This window comes from Falco rusticolus, chromosome 6, assembly GCF_015220075.1.
Source record: "Falco rusticolus isolate bFalRus1 chromosome 6, bFalRus1.pri, whole genome shotgun sequence".
Lineage (NCBI taxonomy): Eukaryota > Metazoa > Chordata > Aves > Falconiformes > Falconidae > Falco > Falco rusticolus.
Window position 1 is genome coordinate 13557076 of NC_051192.1, and position 19149 is coordinate 13576224.

Sequence of the window (19149 nt, forward strand, 5' to 3'; positions counted from 1 at the left end):
GCAGCAGAGCTCCAAACCCATGCCAGGGCTGCAGGTCTGTAACCCAGCTCCACCACCCGTACAGGCTGGGGGCACAGGATGATGTTTGGCACTAAGAATGGTGGGCAGAGGTTAGAGAGAAAGGGATTTGTCATCCCACAGCAGAATTCCCACTTCTCATGCCAGCAGTGCAAGTTAAGCAAAAGACAACTGGAAACACAGTTCTTTACTTTTCAGAAAATGAGTGTCCTGGTGCAAGTTTGAACAGGAAACAAAAAGCTACGTGTCCTCCAGCTACCATTTGTATTTGCACACAAAGCACATTTTTTCCTTCATACAACACAAGTATAAAAAAACCTGATCTAGTTTCCAAAAAACACTTCTCTAGAGAAATTAATGATGGTAAGTCAGGCTTATCATAGTCCTTCTCCTGAAGGGTCAGAGTTAGGGGGCCTTCCTGGAACTGACCTGGTATACAGAGGTACACATCAAACCAGATCTCAGGCTTGAGTTAACTACAGTTAGTCAAAATTTCTGGGCACCTTCAGTACAGGCCTATTTAAGGAACCTAAATATAGATTTTCAGAGCCTTAGAAACTTGTGCTTTCAATATTCTGCTCCAATGACTGTGGCAAAGCTGCCTTTATTAGACACAGTGCTTAAGAGCCAAGAGAGGCTGTCAGCTACATCCTATAGTGACCGAACACAAAGTACATGAGTTAATTATAATGCAGACACACTGGAGAGAGGAACCATCTAACACTACAGTGCTTAGCAGCCAACTTTTCCTAGGCTCGTAGGACTTTTCATGGGCTGAGTGCAGCATTTGCACTCGGGAAACAATTTACCCCATGATGATTGCTCTTACTTGAATTCCAGGAGCTCTAGAAAATCGCACGTCACCTGTAGCCATGGCACCTTTCATCCATTCCCATGTGGCTTTCCTGGATCGACTCAGAAGCTGGAGAAGCCAATGACATGAACTGCAACCCTATATCAAAGATGGGTCGGTTAACTCAGCCTGGAAGCCAACACAGGAAAGACCATGCCGCTTCTGAGGCTGTCCTAGTTTTTGTGAGATGATTTTCCCCATCATCAGTGAAACAAGCGGTTGGCTCAGCAACAACTGTAGTTGATTTAGGTGCTCTATTCAGAGCCTCGTCCAGCACTGATCGGCATTATGCCTTGCCCATAATAGCCTTGCTCTTTTGCTAGTGAGTAACCAAGTGTCCATTTGCAAGCATCAGAGACTGCCCAACATGGATTTTGCTAGTACAGAGAAATCCTGGATCCTGGAGATGCGGGCTCCTAGGAAATGAAGAAGCAAGCAGAGACACTGAACTGCAAAGATCCTGGAAACTGTCTACGAAATTAAGTTGGCAATGTTTAGGAGATATTTGGAGTGCTTGTTGCAGGTAATAGAGCATCCCAGTGTACCCAGTACAAAGCCCAGTGGATAGTAAACCAAAGCACTTTGATTGGGAACCAAGGCAAGGAGGTGAGCAGACTCTGAATATGTTTATTTGGGCTTCTTCTTTTCAGCATGTGTTGAGAAGTTTGACACTAAAAATTTTCAGGTCCCAAGGAAAATGAACTGTGTGTACAGTTTCCCAGGGAAGAGGCAGATACTGGAATGTCTGAAGAGAGTGACTGCAGCTATGCTGGTGGGATTTTTTCTGCACTGATGAGATGCTCTGAACACTGTTACTCTCAAGATGAGGAGCCAGTGGGGCTAGGGTCTAGCCAAGGGAGAACTGGGATGCATTCCCCCTCCAGTGCAAAGGCTGAAAGTTACACCATCCAAAGGGAACAGAGCCAGTCCCTGTTGTCTTTCCCAACCATCACATTTTGCTGCCAGCAAACTCTGAAGATGGATGAGAGCAGGGCAAAACCAGATTCCTGATGGGGGGAGAAGAAATCCCTGGACCCAGCCACCAGCAGCACTGACAAGCCCAGAGAAGACTCCAGACCCAGCAGGATGTGAAGGAGCAGATTTGTAGTGTGCCTTTCCTTTAGGGACACCAAAATTATATGCAGGATAGCATTTAACTGGGGCTTTACTGGATCCTCTCTGTCTTTGTTTTTTCTGTCTCACACATTAATTAACAAGCTGCACCCCATAATTTTATTCAACTTTATGGATCTCTTGTCTTTCATTCCATAACCCTGCATACTTTATGAGCATGTCAGCTTGGGTGGTAGACCCCCATGACCCAAGGGGGAGTCCCCTAATCCCGCTGGCAGAAGGTAATCAGATCTGCAACCACCTCTCGCCTGTGGTGAGGTGCAGCCAGATGCTCAGACATGTTGCAGGCCAAGCTGATATGTTTGTTTTGATTTTATTCCAGATGCAGAGAATAAGAGAGGCAGAGTACTAACTTGCTGATAATGCCTTAATTAAATGGACGGTTTGTCCCTACTCACAGGACTGGTGTGAGCACCAGGATGAATCCAAGTGTAAAAACAAGTGGAAACCAGCTCCCTGCGTGCAACCTGCTGCTATGACAGTGCATTTTCCCTTGGCCACCATCCCTTGTGACAGGTATCTGATAAATACAAAGGTAGCTTCACCCTCTGTGATTATTTACCATTTGCATTCTGAACTCCTTCAGTTCTGATATGCAGACAAGAAGAAACTGCTTTTGGAGGAAACCTGGCTAACAAAGTTTCAAGTGTGGTATATGACTGTTTACATTGTAAAGTATTTCTTTCTTGTATCTAGACAATATTTGGTTAATTTAAGTTCAGTTTGATGTTTGATGTTAAGTTCAGTTTGAGTCCTTGAAAGAAGAGATCTTAGGATATACTAAATCAGTTGTTTCCTGCCATCCACAATAAGTTCTAGGGTGTTAATACCTTACCCAGCACACTCCAGTACCACAGACCCAGTCTTTATCCTCATGCACTCCCACCCCTCTCCTTGACTTTTGAGACAATGATTTCCAAAGAGATATGAATTCAGTGGTAACCATTAGAGATCCTACCCTATGATAACTGATACTTTGCTCCCATTTCATCCAGAACCTGCTGAAATCATGGGAGTTTTATACATGTTTAAAAAAGCTTGGATTACGCCTAGAGAAAATATTTTCACTTGAGTATTTGAAGACATTATCTCATGAAACCTTCTAGAAAGACAACAAGCTTTAATGTGAAATTATTTCCCTGCTAAAGAAATGCCCAAAAATATGTAATAGTAGTTTACTATGAATTCTATGTAATAGCTAATCAGCTTTCGTAAACCAGCACAGCTCCATTAAAAATGAGTACTGATGTAGTTTGCATAGCTGTGGATTTGTACCCTTCAGACTTCTTGAGTAATTTCTATAGGAACATTTCAAGAGTCTTAATATATGTGCTTCTATGTGACTTTTTCCAGTGTTTTGAGAGGTTCCACCAGTCATTTAATCTAAGTTAGAACCATGGTTGAGAGAAAATGCAGGGACTCTCAGCACTACCACTTGTTGGATGAAGAAACGAAACATTCAAAGAATACACAAGAAGCACAGTGTATGAACTTTCATTAGACAGCAGTTCTACATGATGTTCTTTAACTGCCAAGTCCTACAGAGTAAACAGATCGCTGCCAAGCTGTTGATAGAGCATTTCATCCATATGCTGACTCATCTTCTGCAAGTTGTATTCATCATTTTTCACTGAAAGCAAATGTCTTATGAACAAACTATGGAAAAATACCAGGCTGAGATTTATCCTCCTGCAGCTCTTTATCTTCTAGCCATCATGGAAATGAGGACGATGGTTAAGACAATGGTTCCAGCAACTCCACCAACTGTCATTCCCAGGATGTTCCCATGGACCTGCCTTGACTGACACCTCTCACCCATAAAGAAGAAGGCTTGTCCTGATGGGCACCTGGGACAACAAAGTACAGATTCACATGGATCAGGAGTTTTATTCTGCCCTATAGGCCCACCTCAAGGTCCTAACACTCACTATCCAGGATAGGCAGTTCCCATTAGAGGAGTTCACGTCACAACATCCCCACCTTGTTTGGAGGCTATTTACATACCCTGGAAGCACCACAGAATGGGGTTTCTTTTCTTCCCCTTATGCCTGCTAGTAGAAACCGGTCACTGTGGTCAAGTGTTTTGTTCCTACTGTTCCTTGAAAACCTAGTGGCTTAGACCTCTGAGGTCTGTGGCTCTGAATACTTATTAGCTACATCACTTGGTTCAGAAGAAAATCAAGGCAAGCAGGGAAGCAGTCCATGGTACCTGCAGTTTGCTTTTCCTTTCACATTCACACAGACTCCATCATTCTGGCAAGGGTTTGGGTCACACGGGTCTTGCAGATAAAGGTCTTGAGCGGGCTCCATATCCTGGGCTGCTCTCTTCTGCCTTTCCAGAATAAGGCCTTCCATGAAGGCGGGTTGTTCACGTTCAACAGGAACTTCAGTGTTAACAAGGTGACTTAGATCTTTTAAAAAAAGGAAAGAGAGAAGACATCAGATATTCTTCAGTATTCTTCATACCAGGGTTTCACAGGATGCTTTGTGTACCAGAGGGTACTCGGCTATTTGCTCTTTACAGAGCTCTTGCCATACCACAGCAAGGTCTGCATATTTAAAGCACAAGATAGAAAATAATACTGAAATTACTGTAACTGGTTAGGTAAATCAGTGGTATTCTGTACTTTGAAAATTTATGCCCAGTGTGGCTGTTCTGTTTGAAAATTAACACAAGGGGGGTGGCCTTTGAGTATGTTCAGTGCTTAGAAATGGACATAGCTGCTGGTTAGGGTGCTTAAAAGTGTCTAAGAAGTTAACTTCCAGTAACTCGTTGCCATTTCGATTCCTCTGAACTCACTTTAATCAACATCACCCACCTGAAACTAAGACATAGCAACTCTTGTAAAAGTTGATCCCTGTTAGAAGAGAAGATGACTGGGAGACAGGTGGCGATAGTTACTCGAATGTACAAAAAGAGATAGAAAGAATCACCTATTTTTGTAAGGGGAGTCAGGAAGAGGGTCTTTACCATTAAATTCTGCAAAAATAATCAGGTCATCATTTTTCAGGAAGCTCCTCCGTCTCATCTGGCTGTGGGATATGAAGTTAGTCCACCCCCAGGTGACACTTCTATAGCAATTGCATGAGGCATCAAATTTTCCAACAATTGATGGTTTCTGCCATATTAAGGTTCCATTAGTACCTGCAATGAGAATATGAGTGCTGAATAAGAACCACTAAGTTTTGCAGCTGGAAATATGACATGAATTTTTTCTCTATTACGGGGTTAAAGGGGATTTATGCTGTAAAATCAAGTTCAGAGCTGAAATGCCCAAACAAATCACAGAGGACTGACAAATTATGGGTGCCAGCAGATCCTTAGATATGGTCTGCATGGGGACTCTTAGTCTATGTAAGGGCATGGAAATTCCACAACTCCTCTTTCATTGAGGATTAACCAAATGCAAGCTACCTCCTCGTTGTCACCAGCTAAGAGCTCATTCCTGCGTAAGGACACACCCTCATCAGTTTTCAAGTACCTATAGAATTTAGCAGTTTTTGTTCATCGCTATGTTTCTGTTAAACATATTCATACCTCAGGTTTAAAACCTTTTACTGAAAAAGTGTGTGCTAAACTTCCACTGGAAAAAGTGAAGAAGGGTGGAGATTCATTCATCTCTAGTATTTTATTCTGTACCAAACTCAGTACTGTCCCATAGTGCTTATTTCTTTGAATTAACACATTCTTGGGAAATCCTAGGGCTGGATGTGGAACTATGGTGCTACATGCTATATAAACCTGGAGTCAAAAGGTAGTCTCTGTGTGAAAGAGTTCATAATCTGCAGTCTACACCCTGCCAAGCAAGTCAGGCTTCAAATGCTGTAGACTGATGTTACAGATGTTTTCAGCTATTTTTTTCTTGAATATAGCTACAATGTGAACGCTGTGCATTCAGACCATGTGTGTTCAAGTTAATCAAGCCTCCAAAATGCAGTTCTAACTTAACTTATTGTTGATTTAATAAAAGAATTCAACACCCTGCTGGCATTGCACCACCCTGTGGTGATACTCAGTTATTATAACAGGTAAACCACAGGTAGAATGAGAAATGCCAACTCCTAGGAGAGCTCTTTATTTAGAGTAAAATTCAGATATCCCAGGGATTGTTCACGGTAACATCGACCTTCTATGCATCACTTTTCTCATTAGAAGATCTTTCTCAGACAGGAATTCTGAGTCATACACAGGGAAGTGTCCCAAACTGGAAAGTGCAACCAAAGTTGCCCAGCTCTGAGTCCTACACCCAGTCCTCTGATTTGGATTCTTTGGCTCCCATTTTCACCATTCCTCCAGGCAGTCATCACTTACCTGAGATAAATTGATTGTTGCTTGTGGTGAAGCTTTTGCTAGAGGACATCCTTTTCAAGACGTCAGGGTCCTGGTCCAGCACAGTGAGTACAGCTTGGCGGTTCAGAGCTGGCCACTCCAGAACACCATCGTTCTCTCCACTGCACAGGTGAAAGGCAATGCGAGTGTAGCCGCTGATCGTGGAGTGGGGATACAAACTCACACCAAAACCGTAACCCTCAGGGCTATAAAACCGGGGGCTTTGAATAACATCACTGGATGCGTTTTGGAGGATTTGGCTGAAATTCCGAATGACCCACACAGCTGTGGGACAGGGGGTCTCTGTCAGCGTGACATCGTCGATAGCAATCCCACCAGCTGAAGAGCTGGGGTCACCCTTTAGTCCTTGGAAGAGATAACGGAACTTCCTCTGGGCATTGAGGGTCACATGGGCAATTTTCCAGTCAGAGTCATTATCCGCTTTGGTAAAAGGAAAGCAAAACGTTGCCATCAGCATGGGTACTGACATTGTGAAGCAGCTTATTCCTAGCCCTCCATTCCAGCTGCATTTTTAGACAACTAGACCTCTCCCAGAGGCCTGAATACCAGACAACTTAAGTTAGTAGTGTGTTTATAATACACTAACATTGCCTTATCAACTAAACACTTTGGACACGTTCTGTTAGGAACTCTTCACTCATTAGTAGATGACAGTCTCTCGTATAAAGGGCAGCAGGCCGAGACACAGCAAGTGGACGGGAGTCAGTGACCCGTTGGAATTAATGGCTGCTGCCACTTTTCCAGGGACTTACCCTTCCCCGCAAGCTGCTGCAGCTTGATACAGACACGTCATCACAGGTCTTGAGTTTTGACAACATAAACACATAGTGCCACAGTGGCTGAATTTGTCCAGTTTAGCAGAATCAGCCAAAGTGGGAACTCAGTTCACATTTCCAAAATGACATATGGTTTTATATTTCCAGCCATATAAAAATCAGGCTGGGATTCTTACTGACTGCAGATGAGCACAAATATTTACACCTGACCAGCTCACCGTTAGATCATATAACAGCAGGTGGAGATCTAGTTAACTGATCTCCAGCACAGTTTGGTCCCTCTAAGTCACTGGGTGTATCATTAGGAACATTGTGACTTCTGCTGTGGAGCACCTAAATTGCATTCTTACAGCCTCCAGTTCCGCTAATAGATGCCCTCACATAATACCAAAATCCTTAGCCAGATTACAAAATATTCTGGTACCTTCCGGAAAATCTTTTGATTTCTGAGGCAATCCACTGCATTTACGGACTCAGTAAGACAACTTTCCACCCCCACCCCCCCACCCCCCGTAGTATTCTATATGTAACTCACATTTCCAGAATTACCTTGAAAGGTTTGAATTTTCCTCATTTTACGAACATTTCCAGTGCCGTCATCCTCTTTAAGCCAGATGACCAGCTTGTCAGAAAGGCTTCCTGTGATCTTATAGAAGAACTGGAGGCACTGCTGAGTTCTCTTTGGATAAAGGATTCGGGACTCTAGGACTGCCACCTCATCTGCCTTGCCAGAGCTGGTGCTGAAGTACATGAAAAAGCCAGCGTCTGTGAAGGAAGTGTGGAGTGTCACTGTCTCTTTCCAGATTTCCTGCTAGCTGCGTGCTGTCAATTTGTCATTTCAACTCCACTCTTCTAGCAGGCATAAGTGTAGTACTTACATAAATAGTACAAGAAATGGTATATGATAACCAGCCAAGCCAGACCAGGATAAGGAAAGGACTAGTAGCTTAGCATATATATGGAACTCATCGCTGGCAGCTTATGTCAATTTTGTATTACCGAATCACAGAATGACAGAACGGTCATGTTGGAAGGGACCTCCCGAGATCATGTAGTTCAACTCTCTGCTAAAGCAGATTCACCAAGAGCAGGTTACACAGAGTCACATCGAGGCAGGTTTTGAATCCAGAGCCAGGCTGCCAGCTCCTCTCTAAAAGTTAGGCTGTACTTTCCCTCCTTCAGTTTAGCCAGTAAGAAGTCAAAAACCCAAGACGTGAATCTATTTGGGCAAAATATGATCCATCTGTGTTAAAAACCTAAAATTTGTCCCCACTCAAGATGACTGCAGAACCAGTTCTTCAAAAATGTCTAAAGTCCTGGTGGAGTCAATGACTCTTTGAAGGTTTCCAAAAGGAGATGCACTCCTTACTCATGCAATTCATATAGACACTCTGGAGGTCCTCAGAGGCACCTACCCCTCTCCATTAACTCTTCAGATAATGTCAATATTTATTTTGTACTTAGTCACTAGATGCTAAAGCATAAGTGTAAGTGAAGTGCTTGCTTCAGACAGATTGGGTTTTACTTAATAATCTCAAACAACTCAGATGAACCATTTTTCAGTGACAATTGAACTGTAACAGGAAAAAAAAGGAGAGGAAATAATGTAAAAAGTCAGATGAGGGTTAGGAGCATGTACTTCTAGAAGCTGTCAAGTGGTTTTCTTGAGTTATAGAATCATAGAATCACAGAATCTTTTAGATTGGAAAGACCTTTAAGATCACCAAGTCCAACCATTGACACAGCACTGCCAAGTCCACCACTAAACCATGTCCCTAAGTGCCACGTCTACACGTCTTTAAAATACCTTCAGGGAGGGTGACTCAACCACTTCCACAGGCAGCCTGTTCCAGCGCTTGACAACTGTTTCAGCGAAGAAATCTTTCCTGATATCCAAAGTAAACCTTCCCTGACACAACTTGAGGACATTTCCTCTTGTCCTATTGCTTGTTATCTGGGAGAAGAGGCCTACCCCCACCTGTCCACAGCCTCCTTTCATATAGTTGTAGAGAGCGATAAGGTCCCCCCTGAGCCTCCTCTTCCCCAGGCTGAACCCCCCCAGGTCCCTCAGCCGCTCCTCATCAGCCCTGTGCCCCAGCCCCTGCCCCAGCCCCCTGCCCGGCTCTGGACACGCTCCAGCCCCTCCACGTCCCCCTGCAGTGAGGGGCCCAAAGCTGAACACAGGGGTCCAGGGGCGGCCTCACCAGTGCCCAGCGCAGGGGGACGGGCACTGCCCTGCTCCTGATGGCCACACTCTTTCGGATACCAGCCAGGATGCTGATGGCCACCTGGGCCACCTGGGCACACAGCTGGCTCATGCCCAGCCGGCTGCTGACCAGCACCCCCAGGCCCTTTCCCACCAGGCACCTTCCCAGCCCCCTGCCCCCAGCCTGTAGCGCTGCCTGGGGTTGCTGTGACCCGGGGGCAGGACCTGAGACTCATATTGCATTCTTGTACCTGATCGACAAGTACCAGTGTAGTAAGAGGTTGAAGGAGGGTCACACAAGGGTAATAATTTGCTCCCAAGTGCAGCAAGTCAAAGTTTTGCTTTATCAAAGAGTAACAAAGCACAAGTGAATGTGTTTTAGGCTAGGATCCCTTCACACTGTACTTAGGTAAGATTTACCACAAATCTTTTTGGGAGTTTTTTGGGAGTCTGTAGTAGTTTGCCATGTCTAAATAATGACAAACCAGGGCCTTGCTTTTCAGAGCTGCCTGTTGGGATTGAATCTTTATTTTCACCTGTAAGCTAGCACCCTGCAACTGTGACCAGGGTTGACCCTACCCTTTTTTGAGGTTTTTGTCCTTTGAAAAATGGTGAAATTACCATGCGAAAAAAAAAATTATCCCTAAACTATCATAACATACTTTGCAATTTTCTTCTACCTCCAGAAGCAGCATTCCTCAAGCTTATCATTTGCTTTGCAAACACAACGTTTATGAGTGGCTGTGAGTGCTGTTTCATTCTTATCATGGGGTAACAAAACTCTTACTCAGACTTTGGAAGTTGCCATAAATCCTTTCCCAGGTTGTATTTAAAAGGCCTTTAGCTGAAACTGTTCTTTGTCCCTTTTCATCTTGCTGCTGTGGACAACATTCCATTACGTTGAAAAAAGTTAATGAAAGCACAAGTGCAACCATAAACTCACACTTGCAGGGTCAAGACACATAAAATGAAAAGGGCTTTTTGCTTAACTAGAAACACTGCAACTCAGATGTCTGCTGGGTAGCATCTTAAATACAGTCATTTAATTCTGTGTTTTCGGAGTAGTCAAGGATGGGTTTTCTCGATGGTTGACTACAATGACAGGTTCAGAGAAGGTTTTAAAGACACTGTATTTAAAAAACACAGACCAACCAGTACAGATGTGCACAAGGGACCATTGCTCCGGCTAACCTCTTTCCCATAGGAAAGTGTTCTGTGACTTTGTTATTACCTCTACAGCGCCCAGAAAGCGTGTGGTCATCCTGCCCTGTAGCACCGCTCTGTTGATGGATCCAGTCTAGATCATCTCTGGCTCCCTGAATCATGCCACAGATATTGTCAAACTCGAAAGAACATTGGTCCAAAAAAGTGTGAGTTGAAGCTGGAAAAAACCCACACACATGGTTACCACCAATATAGTATTCATTAAAATTTCTGCTCTGATTTTTTTGGGGGGGCTGTTCTTTTCATTAGTATAGACATCATGTAGAGAAGACAACTCACAGAAGATGTGAGCCCAAAGACTCAAAAGAGGACTTTTGATTTTGATCAAAAAGAAGGCAAATATTTTGATCAAAAAATATTTGATTCCTGGAGGGATTCCCTGCATAAAGACAACATTTGCAGAAGGCTGACAAACTCTGATGCAGCAGCTGAACCACAGGGACTGATGGTGGCCCTTTGTTACTGCTCATAAGCCACAGAGAGACAAGTCACTTTGTGAACAGTGGTGGTGGTGTATTTAACTGCTCCTCAGCTGGAGGTTATTGTTCCTTATGGCTCATCTGCTTGATGAGCATGAGCATTGTCCTTCCACTTCAAGCAAAGTCCACTCAAGTTACCTTAGGCTGGTTTAGCTGAGTTTATCTACAAGTTGATGCTTCTGTTGACAGATACTTGGGGACAACAACATCTTGCTAACAGTCATATGTGGTGATAATATCTTCAATCAGCTTAACAACCAAGTAGATGGTGTCAAATTCTAGATTTAGCCAATCTCAGGTGCAAAATAATCTAATTCAGACCAAATGTCAAAGAGGACAAAGTACAGTTGTATTCACCTCACAAAAGCACACACACCAGCAGAACACAACCTCATGTCTGAACCCCTAGGAGCAACAATGAAGAAAATATATGAATGGATTGACTTTCATCGACTAATTGGACTTTTACAAAAGTAATGACAGTAAGCAGGGCCAGAGAGGGATGAGGAGGGAATAGAAAATCTGGGTCTTTTCACCACATGTCCTCTCCCATACCTCCTCAGGAGCACCTGAGAAGAATTTTCGTGGTTTTAGAGCCATAAGAGAGGTGAGCCAGCCAGGCTTAAGTATAAACAAAGAAAGGTGGCCATGGTTAAGTTATGACTTACTGCAGTTATACATGCGATTCAGTCTTTCCAGGTCAATAGCGCTCAAGTCCAGACGTTGTCCAATTATATCATCAAATTCTGGTATCTTTGCTGTGATTGTGGGGATGCTTTCATTTTTGTTGAATGAAAAAGGTTCATAGTGCATCAGTGACTCATAATCATAGGGGGTGTTCAGATCAGTGATGTAGCTGTCATCGTACTTCAGAAAATTGTGCTCTTTGCCTGGTGAAGGAACAGAAAAATTAATTTTCAGAGAAAATGGTAAAGGAAATGCCTTTGGCATGGTCACTTGGATGCAGTTTTCCAAGGCGGAATTGATACACATGAAAAAAATTACAATAAAATATTCAAATCTAGCAAGATTTTTTAATGAAGTCATTTGGACAACAAAGCAGTGTCTTTAGATTGCAGCATGTGCCTTCAGTAAGTTCAAAATCAAATATCAATGAGATGTAAAGAATGGGATATATAGGAGGTCAGATCAGATGGTCTAATAGTAAGCATCCTGAGGGATTAAATTTAAGGGTTAATGTACTCCATTCCAGAGGCTGTGAACACTGATGCAAACATTTCCCAGGATATTAGATCATATACGGACAAGGAGAAGCCCTAAAGCCCTCCACTTATTAAGGGGACAAGTATGACAGTCCTGGAGTGCCTCCAGGTTCTGTTCTTTGAAGCAAAGAATATGTTAGCAATTCCAGGGGAAAAAAAAAAAAGAAAACAAAGATTTTTTGCCCTAGATTGCCAATACAACTATGATGTTGAAATATCTTTTGGAAACATGTTTCTTATGGTTTCTTGGTGAAATAATTTGTCCTTAGAGTAAGTTTTTCATTATGAAGATTTCTGCTAGGGCAAAGAGAAGGAGCCATTTCATGTAATTTAGTATGGAAGTAAAGAGAGATTGCCAGCATTTCCAACTACAAATCATATTTTCAGAATATTTAGCATTCTTTCTCCAAGAAGAAACAGCACATAACTGCACTGGTGGATAATTACAGCTTCTCTGTGTAAAGGCTGCCCTTCCCTTCTGCAGGTCCACTCTGGGCACAAAGGTCTTCAGTCCAAGGCCTGAGATTGTATAAGAGCTTGGGATTGATTTTTTTACAGATAATTGAATTGCACCTTTTATCAAAAAGGGTGAGAATCTTGCTAACCAAGTGCTATCACTTTTTATAGCTGGGGAAAAAATCTTGGCAGGACACAGGTATGTGTAATGGTGCGGCTTTTAAGATTGCGACCAGGTAAAGGGTAACTTCTTGGTGTTTTTAGAAGAAATAAACCGTACAGCAAAGTGGCAATTGCATTAAGCTGTCTTGTGTGTTTTCTCTGAAGTCTAGTAAGATTATTAGCTTTTCTGTCAATAGCAACGGGAATAGGGGATCTCTTCTTTTACCAGCCAGCTATCTGCATTGCAGTTTATGAAAATGCGTTATGGCAAAATCTGCTACCATGCTATTAAATTTGGGGTTGCAGATCACTAATGCAGGAACAGATGCTCACAAACACACACACAGAGCATTGTCATATCAGCCTTATTTCCCTTTAGAGAGGCAAACATCTTTCAAATGGCTTCAGCAGAAGTTTTCTACCTAATGAATTTGCCTAACTGGAAAATGTGATTTTTTAATATGGATAGAAACCTACAGGATATAGGAATTGACTGCAGTGACATCAGGTCAGCACCAGGACTCAGTCAGAACAGTGTCACACTGAAGTCCATCATTTGTATCACTTCTCTGGTGTTACAGATTTGTGGCTACTGAATACATCACAGATAAGTTAAGAGGATTAATTGATAATTTTGGAGGGGAAAAAAAGCCAAGAAAGAATGCATGAAGAACTGGCACTGGTTTTTTGAGCTTTTCCATACCTCTGTATATCATGGAGCTCACAATAGTGTTTTATAATATACTGTAAGACTTGCTTTGGAGATGGCTAGTGACAGTGCACAGAAAAAAGGGGCCCAAAAGTCAGTCTAGATACTACTATCACCACCATCTTCATCACCATGATTCAAGGTAAGATCAAGTTAGTAATAAGGTGAATTGGGTTTAGTGCTGCTCCTAGCAATAAAAACAATGGTTTTCAAAACCAAAATCCTCATCCCATGTGCTGTTCAGCCACCCCAAAAGACACTGCAAATTACAGGGTAGAGGCAAGCAGTAGCGCACAAAGCCATTCAACCTGGAGCAATTCAAAATAATCAGATACTGCTTTTAGAGGTCAGCAGAAATTGCTTGTACCAGCAGTTCTTATCTATTCAAAAGAGAACACAGCATTCCCTAAACCTTGTTGCTTTCTGATGACTATTCTTCATGTATTTATTTTTCATGTATTTTTCACTTATTTGCAACGATGCTGTGTGCATAACCCTGAAGACTGAAGTAATCGCTTTGTCCACACAAAGCGTAAGCAATTTCTCTGCATTGGCACCATCACCATCATTGCAAAGCTCCACTACTGGGAACAGGAGGTTATGGCTGGTGTCTTTGCTACCGTGCCTTCCAGAACTTGTTATAGGCTCCCATTCATTCTTTTTCAAATAAGCAATCGTTAAGGAGTAAAGAACCAGACCTCACAGGAGACAGCAAGAGAAACTGCCTAGGGACCACAGGGGCTGCAGAGACTTTGGTGAAACTCATAAAGCCACTGAATCTGATGATATTAAACCTGAAGACAAGAACCTGCAGAGACACACTGGGCAGAAGTGCAGGACAGAGACCTATTCTATGTGTCCCATCTGATAGTCACTTTGAGGGTCCTTCATGTACGAAGTAAATCTTTCTGGTTTCAGGGAAGCCTGAATCTCTGTGTATAAAAACCTTTCAGATTTTGAGAAGACCTTTGATTAAAGAAGAGCCACCTTAAAGGTAACCATCCCAGTAAGTTTACAATTTGCATTATGCAGCGAGAGAAAAGACTTATAGAGAGGAGAACTGATTGGTTCAAAATCGGAGAGCAGACCAGTCCTGGAGCCAAGGGGAGATAAAGCCCTCTGACTTCCAAGCTGGGCTTCTCTCTTCTGGCCTTAGACAGTGTCTGGTCTTTGACCAGAGAAGATGTATCACAATCCTGCTACATCTATGGATTGGTTTACAGTGGTCTCAGGTGTGGCACACTGTTTCTAAAATCATATCTTTAAGAAAATCTTAAAATCTAGATGGGAAAATCAGATACTGATGAATTTGCACTATACAAAATCTGACTTGAAGGTCAAACCTACCTGTAATAATTTCATCCCACCAGATTGTGACATAGTCATCCCGGTCCATCCTCGACTGCTCATGGTAAAACCCCAGAGCATGCAGGAGCTCGTGTTCCACAATTGCTCTGTAGTCACACCGTGCCCCAATAGAGAGGTTCTGCCCAGTCTGCAGGTCCCCCACCTGGGACCAACACCTGAGAGAGAGATCTTACTGTCCGTTAAGTAGTTTTCTTCTCTGCATTGACATTTTCAGTCTGCTCACTGAATTTTAAGTAATATTAAAAATGGTTTAAATGTAAAAGGAGTCACATAAATCATTACTTGGATGCTGATCGGATGCCTTGATACTCTACAGATAGTCTGCTCTGAAAACAGACTAAGCCCCAATGACATATTCACTGCCACTTGCATGAGGCCAGCATTTTACCTACCCTCTGTCAGACAAGCTCTCCCCTGATTTTTGAGATCCACCAAAGTTTAGCCTTATATCAGCTGCCATTTTGCCAAGAAACATGCGAAGAAACATAACACATACATAAAAACAGAAGAGTCATCAAGACAGGCTGAGCTTTTTTGCAGACACTTGGGCTAGAGAAAACATTTAGGAGGACTTAGAATAGCAGCATTTTGTCCTTGTTAACAGCAGCTAGGCAAGGCATTGGCCATAGATGTGAAATTACCTTTTTCTGTGCAGGCCCAGCCCCTCACCCGTGACTCAGCAGAAGCTAACCATGGTTGAGGAGGGAAGGAGCTTCTCAGCCAATTCATTGGGAACTTTTAAGGGCAGCACAAGGGTGATGTGAGAAGCAACTGCTAAAGAGAGTCTGCTGGGACCGTATATTCATTTGGACATCACAAAACAGCGTCCAGTTGAGTTTGTTGAAGGAGCTTGGAACACACTAATGTGGGTGCTGAAAACAAAGAGCTTGAGCATATGGTCTTTTGAATAGCTGCTGCCAGGGAGTTTCCAGTTCCAGGCTCTTTAGCAGCAGCTTGTCAAAAAACATCGTGCTTGCAGTCTTGTAAGAGCAGTGTCACAGGACATTACCCAAGGAAGAGCTGAGGGCAGAAATATCAGTGCCTATAGGTGTTTATGCAGTTCTGGGAGAACAAGAAATATCCACAGCTGATAAAGTGAGAATATTTTTGTGCTTTTCTCTGTTCTTTCAAAACACATTTAGATGTAGGAAATAAAATAAATCTTCCCAGTTCCCCAAAACCTGAATCTCCGAGTATAAAACACTTTCAGATTTAGGAAAACCTTTCATTGAAGAGCCATATCAAAACAATAGCAAAACTACAATAAACTGGGTTTCCACAGCTTTTTTTGACCTGTCTTCCAAAGATTTCAGAGCCTAAATTCTGGCTATTCACATCCTTGATAACTTAAGAGGATGTACATGGAGGTCATTTCACCCAGCAGTGACATGGAAAACAACCCTAGGTAGGAAAGGGGAAGCAGCTGATGAAAACCCAGTGATGCTGGGATTCACCTCAACGAAGGGTAACCACCTAAATAAACCTCAGATGACCATTCCAAGTTCATCGTCTAAATATCCCCTGCAGTCAGCAGAGGGAGGCAGCTGCTTGCAAGCTTTGCCTTTACGAAGGTAAGATGGGTTGCTTTCTCAGTGGCCTCTTTTTCTCTGCTGACAACAAACTTAGACTAAACTTTTACACCTCTGAAGTCAAATGGAATGAGTTCTCCACTGCTTCTACACAGCAAAACAGAAGTTGATATAACCCTTACCCATCTTCTTTTGTAAAGAATATGTAGGTTCTCTCTCCTCCATAGGGCTTGAAATCAACGCAAGACTTAAGACGGAACATTTCAAACGCTTGGAGAATTACTCCTTTGGCATTCAGATCTGGAAAACATACATCGGGAAAGCACCTTTAACACTGCAGATCATTCACCCTGGATAGGTAAGGTATGCACACATATACGCATGGGACTTCATGGGAGAAATGATTGAATTTGATTAAGTTCTGTTTTGTTTTACGATAGTTGTAGAAGAAATGGGGGAGGGAGGAAGGTTTTGATATAAAGGAGCCATCTAGTTATTAGTGAATTTTAATGTGAGAGAAACAGTTCTGAAAAAGGCAAATTTTTCATCACAGTGACTCCAGTACAAATAAGGATTGGAAATAAAATTTGAATGAAGTATCTGCATTACCTAGGTTATCACCCAGAATATAAGGAATGGGGAACTTCCATCTGTAAATCTCATTTCTTAGGGCATTTCGCTGATTTTGCTGAAAAGGGAATGAACAGCTGGTGATACATCTGCTGTAGGGAGATGGGCTGATTTGTACCAAAACCCACAATTAGAACAAGTGATAGGTATAAAGTTTTTAATTACTTACAGACAACAAGATATCACCCTGAAAGAGGTCCAGTCCAGCAGCTGAAAAGTAATTTAATGAAAGATAATGTAAATGAAATATCAAATAGCAAATTTATTTCACCTTAAAAACCATATGGAACCTATTTATGCAACGTTAATGTCCTTGGGCATTTACAGAAAATAAAGGAGGACCAGCCTTTTTACACTGAAATATAGGGACAGGCCTAAAAGTAACAGTAGTTTCTACTCAATATTTGCCGCTCAGCAATGTCTGCATTTTTGGTGGCAGAAATCTGGTGGCCACCATTATCCCTGTCTAGTTTGATAACCTCTTGCTTGCAATCAAGCAGTGGCAACAGTCAGGCAGTGAGACAGTACTCTAGAGAATATGGTTATATTGAGTAATGCATCATGGAGAATCATGTACAGTGCACCATCAAAGGATACATGGAAATTTGCATTACAGAAAATAATAATAATAAAAAAAAATAGAGGAAGGCAGTACATGTGTTGTGTCTTTTCCATTTAATTTCCTTGCCATTTATACAGAAGCTCAATAAACATCTAAGCTATTTTCCACACTGTAAAACTTTATAAAAATCATAGAGAGATAGGGGGGAAATGATGGTGGGACTCCAGAGCCTTTCCAAGTGATACAGTGTGTTACTGCCTTAACATCGTGGGTTTGCCCAAACTTCAGAAGTTAAAGGCATCTGCATCCCTTGTTTACATAGGGTTACAGCTCTCTGATGGATTCATGTGTGATAGCCAGAGGAAGCAAATTCAGAGCTCAGTCATATTTTTCTTGCACCATGAACTACCTAACCATTAGCCACCCATATCTTTTTTTCAATATTGAAAATCCAGCATTTTGCTCACAGTTTTTCAGGCCTTATAAGAATTTGGACGTGAACTCACCTAAGTTTATGTGTGGAATATCTTTGATTATTTCACCAGCATCAGCATCTGCTGCTGCAAGACAGACCAAACGTTATGTGTGGCACACAGTAAGAAGAAGAAAATGCTTCAAAACTCAAACCAGGTTGCAGAGCACTTACCAGCTTCACTAGAGAGGTGTGTGACCTGAAAGAGAATAAAATACAACCAGTATAAGGTATGAGATGTCTCTGGAATGAGAGGAGCCTGTGGAAATCAGTTTTCTACTTACAGAGACTGGAGTACCATAAACATGATGTAATAGAAGTGCTAAGCAGAGTGGGAAGATGCTGGAGCCCATTTTTGCAATGGAAAAAGAATGTGGTCCCTCTCATCTCTTGCAATATATAAGACATGTCTCTGACCTTTCCATAAAAGATCAGCCAACCAGCTTCAAACTTTCCACCTGTGTAACATTATTATAACAGCAAGATTTTCCTCCTAAATGGCACGTGATGGCACTGTTGTTATCAATTACCTAAGTCCACTTTGGAGAAATGTTGCAGAGAGGAATGCGATAACTTCATGTCCCCAGTGCAGCTGGTGAAAGACCCACCCAGACTTTGTGCCAGAAGATCTCAACCCAGCCCAAAGTTGCTGACTCCTTCCACTGCGCTGGTTATCTGTCAGCGTTGTGATCTCCACTGCGCAGGAGGAAAGCCACAAGCTTAAGCAGAATTATTCTGGGTTTATAGCACTGCAGGGACATTAGAATTTGGCCCAACACTGTTTTCAATTAATAATTAACATCACATTGTAAAGATTAGAGATAAAAGAGGTATGATTATGAATGCCCCGACAGTGTTTTCCCACAACTGAGCCCATCCCAGGACTGATGCCCCAGTGCACAGCATGCCACTTTGGCTCCAGAGGCAGTCATGTGTATCAGTAGAGCCTTGACCTTCCAGCTTGATGCCCCTTTCTGTGCTGGTGGGTTTCAGAGAT

At 42.5% G+C, this 19149-nt stretch overlaps 1 protein-coding gene across 1 annotated transcript; it reads right to left on the reverse strand.

The window, feature by feature from the left end:
- Window positions 1-3412: 3412 nt before the first annotated feature.
- On the reverse strand, window positions 3413-18531 carry MEP1A (meprin A subunit alpha). Its single transcript, XM_037393172.1, has 14 exons — window positions 18437-18531; window positions 18327-18351; window positions 18187-18240; window positions 17288-17328; window positions 17098-17176; window positions 16671-16788; window positions 14939-15114; window positions 11710-11931; window positions 10570-10719; window positions 7682-7897; window positions 6318-6776; window positions 4977-5150; window positions 4215-4416; window positions 3413-3852 (listed from the first exon to the last, which is right to left on the reverse strand). Exons 1-14 carry the CDS (start codon window positions 18503-18505, stop codon window positions 3705-3707), a joined length of 2133 nt encoding a protein of 710 aa, XP_037249069.1. The 5' UTR covers window positions 18506-18531; the 3' UTR covers window positions 3413-3704.
- Window positions 18532-19149: the final 618 nt, after the last annotated feature.

Excerpts from the sequence above, each read along its gene's own strand:
- MEP1A (XM_037393172.1), bottom strand. The coding sequence starts at position 18,505 with ATGGGCTCCAGCATCTTCCCACTCTGCTTAGCACTTCTATTACATCAT. Across the intron at positions 17,329-18,186 it reads TATTCCACACATAAACTTAG|CTGCTGGACTGGACCTCTTT; the intron begins GTGAGTTCACGT and ends ATTACTTTTCAG. Across the intron at positions 7,898-10,569 it reads GCTTTCTGGGCGCTGTAGAG|ACGCTGGCTTTTTCATGTAC; the intron begins GTAATAACAAAG and ends CTTCCTTCACAG.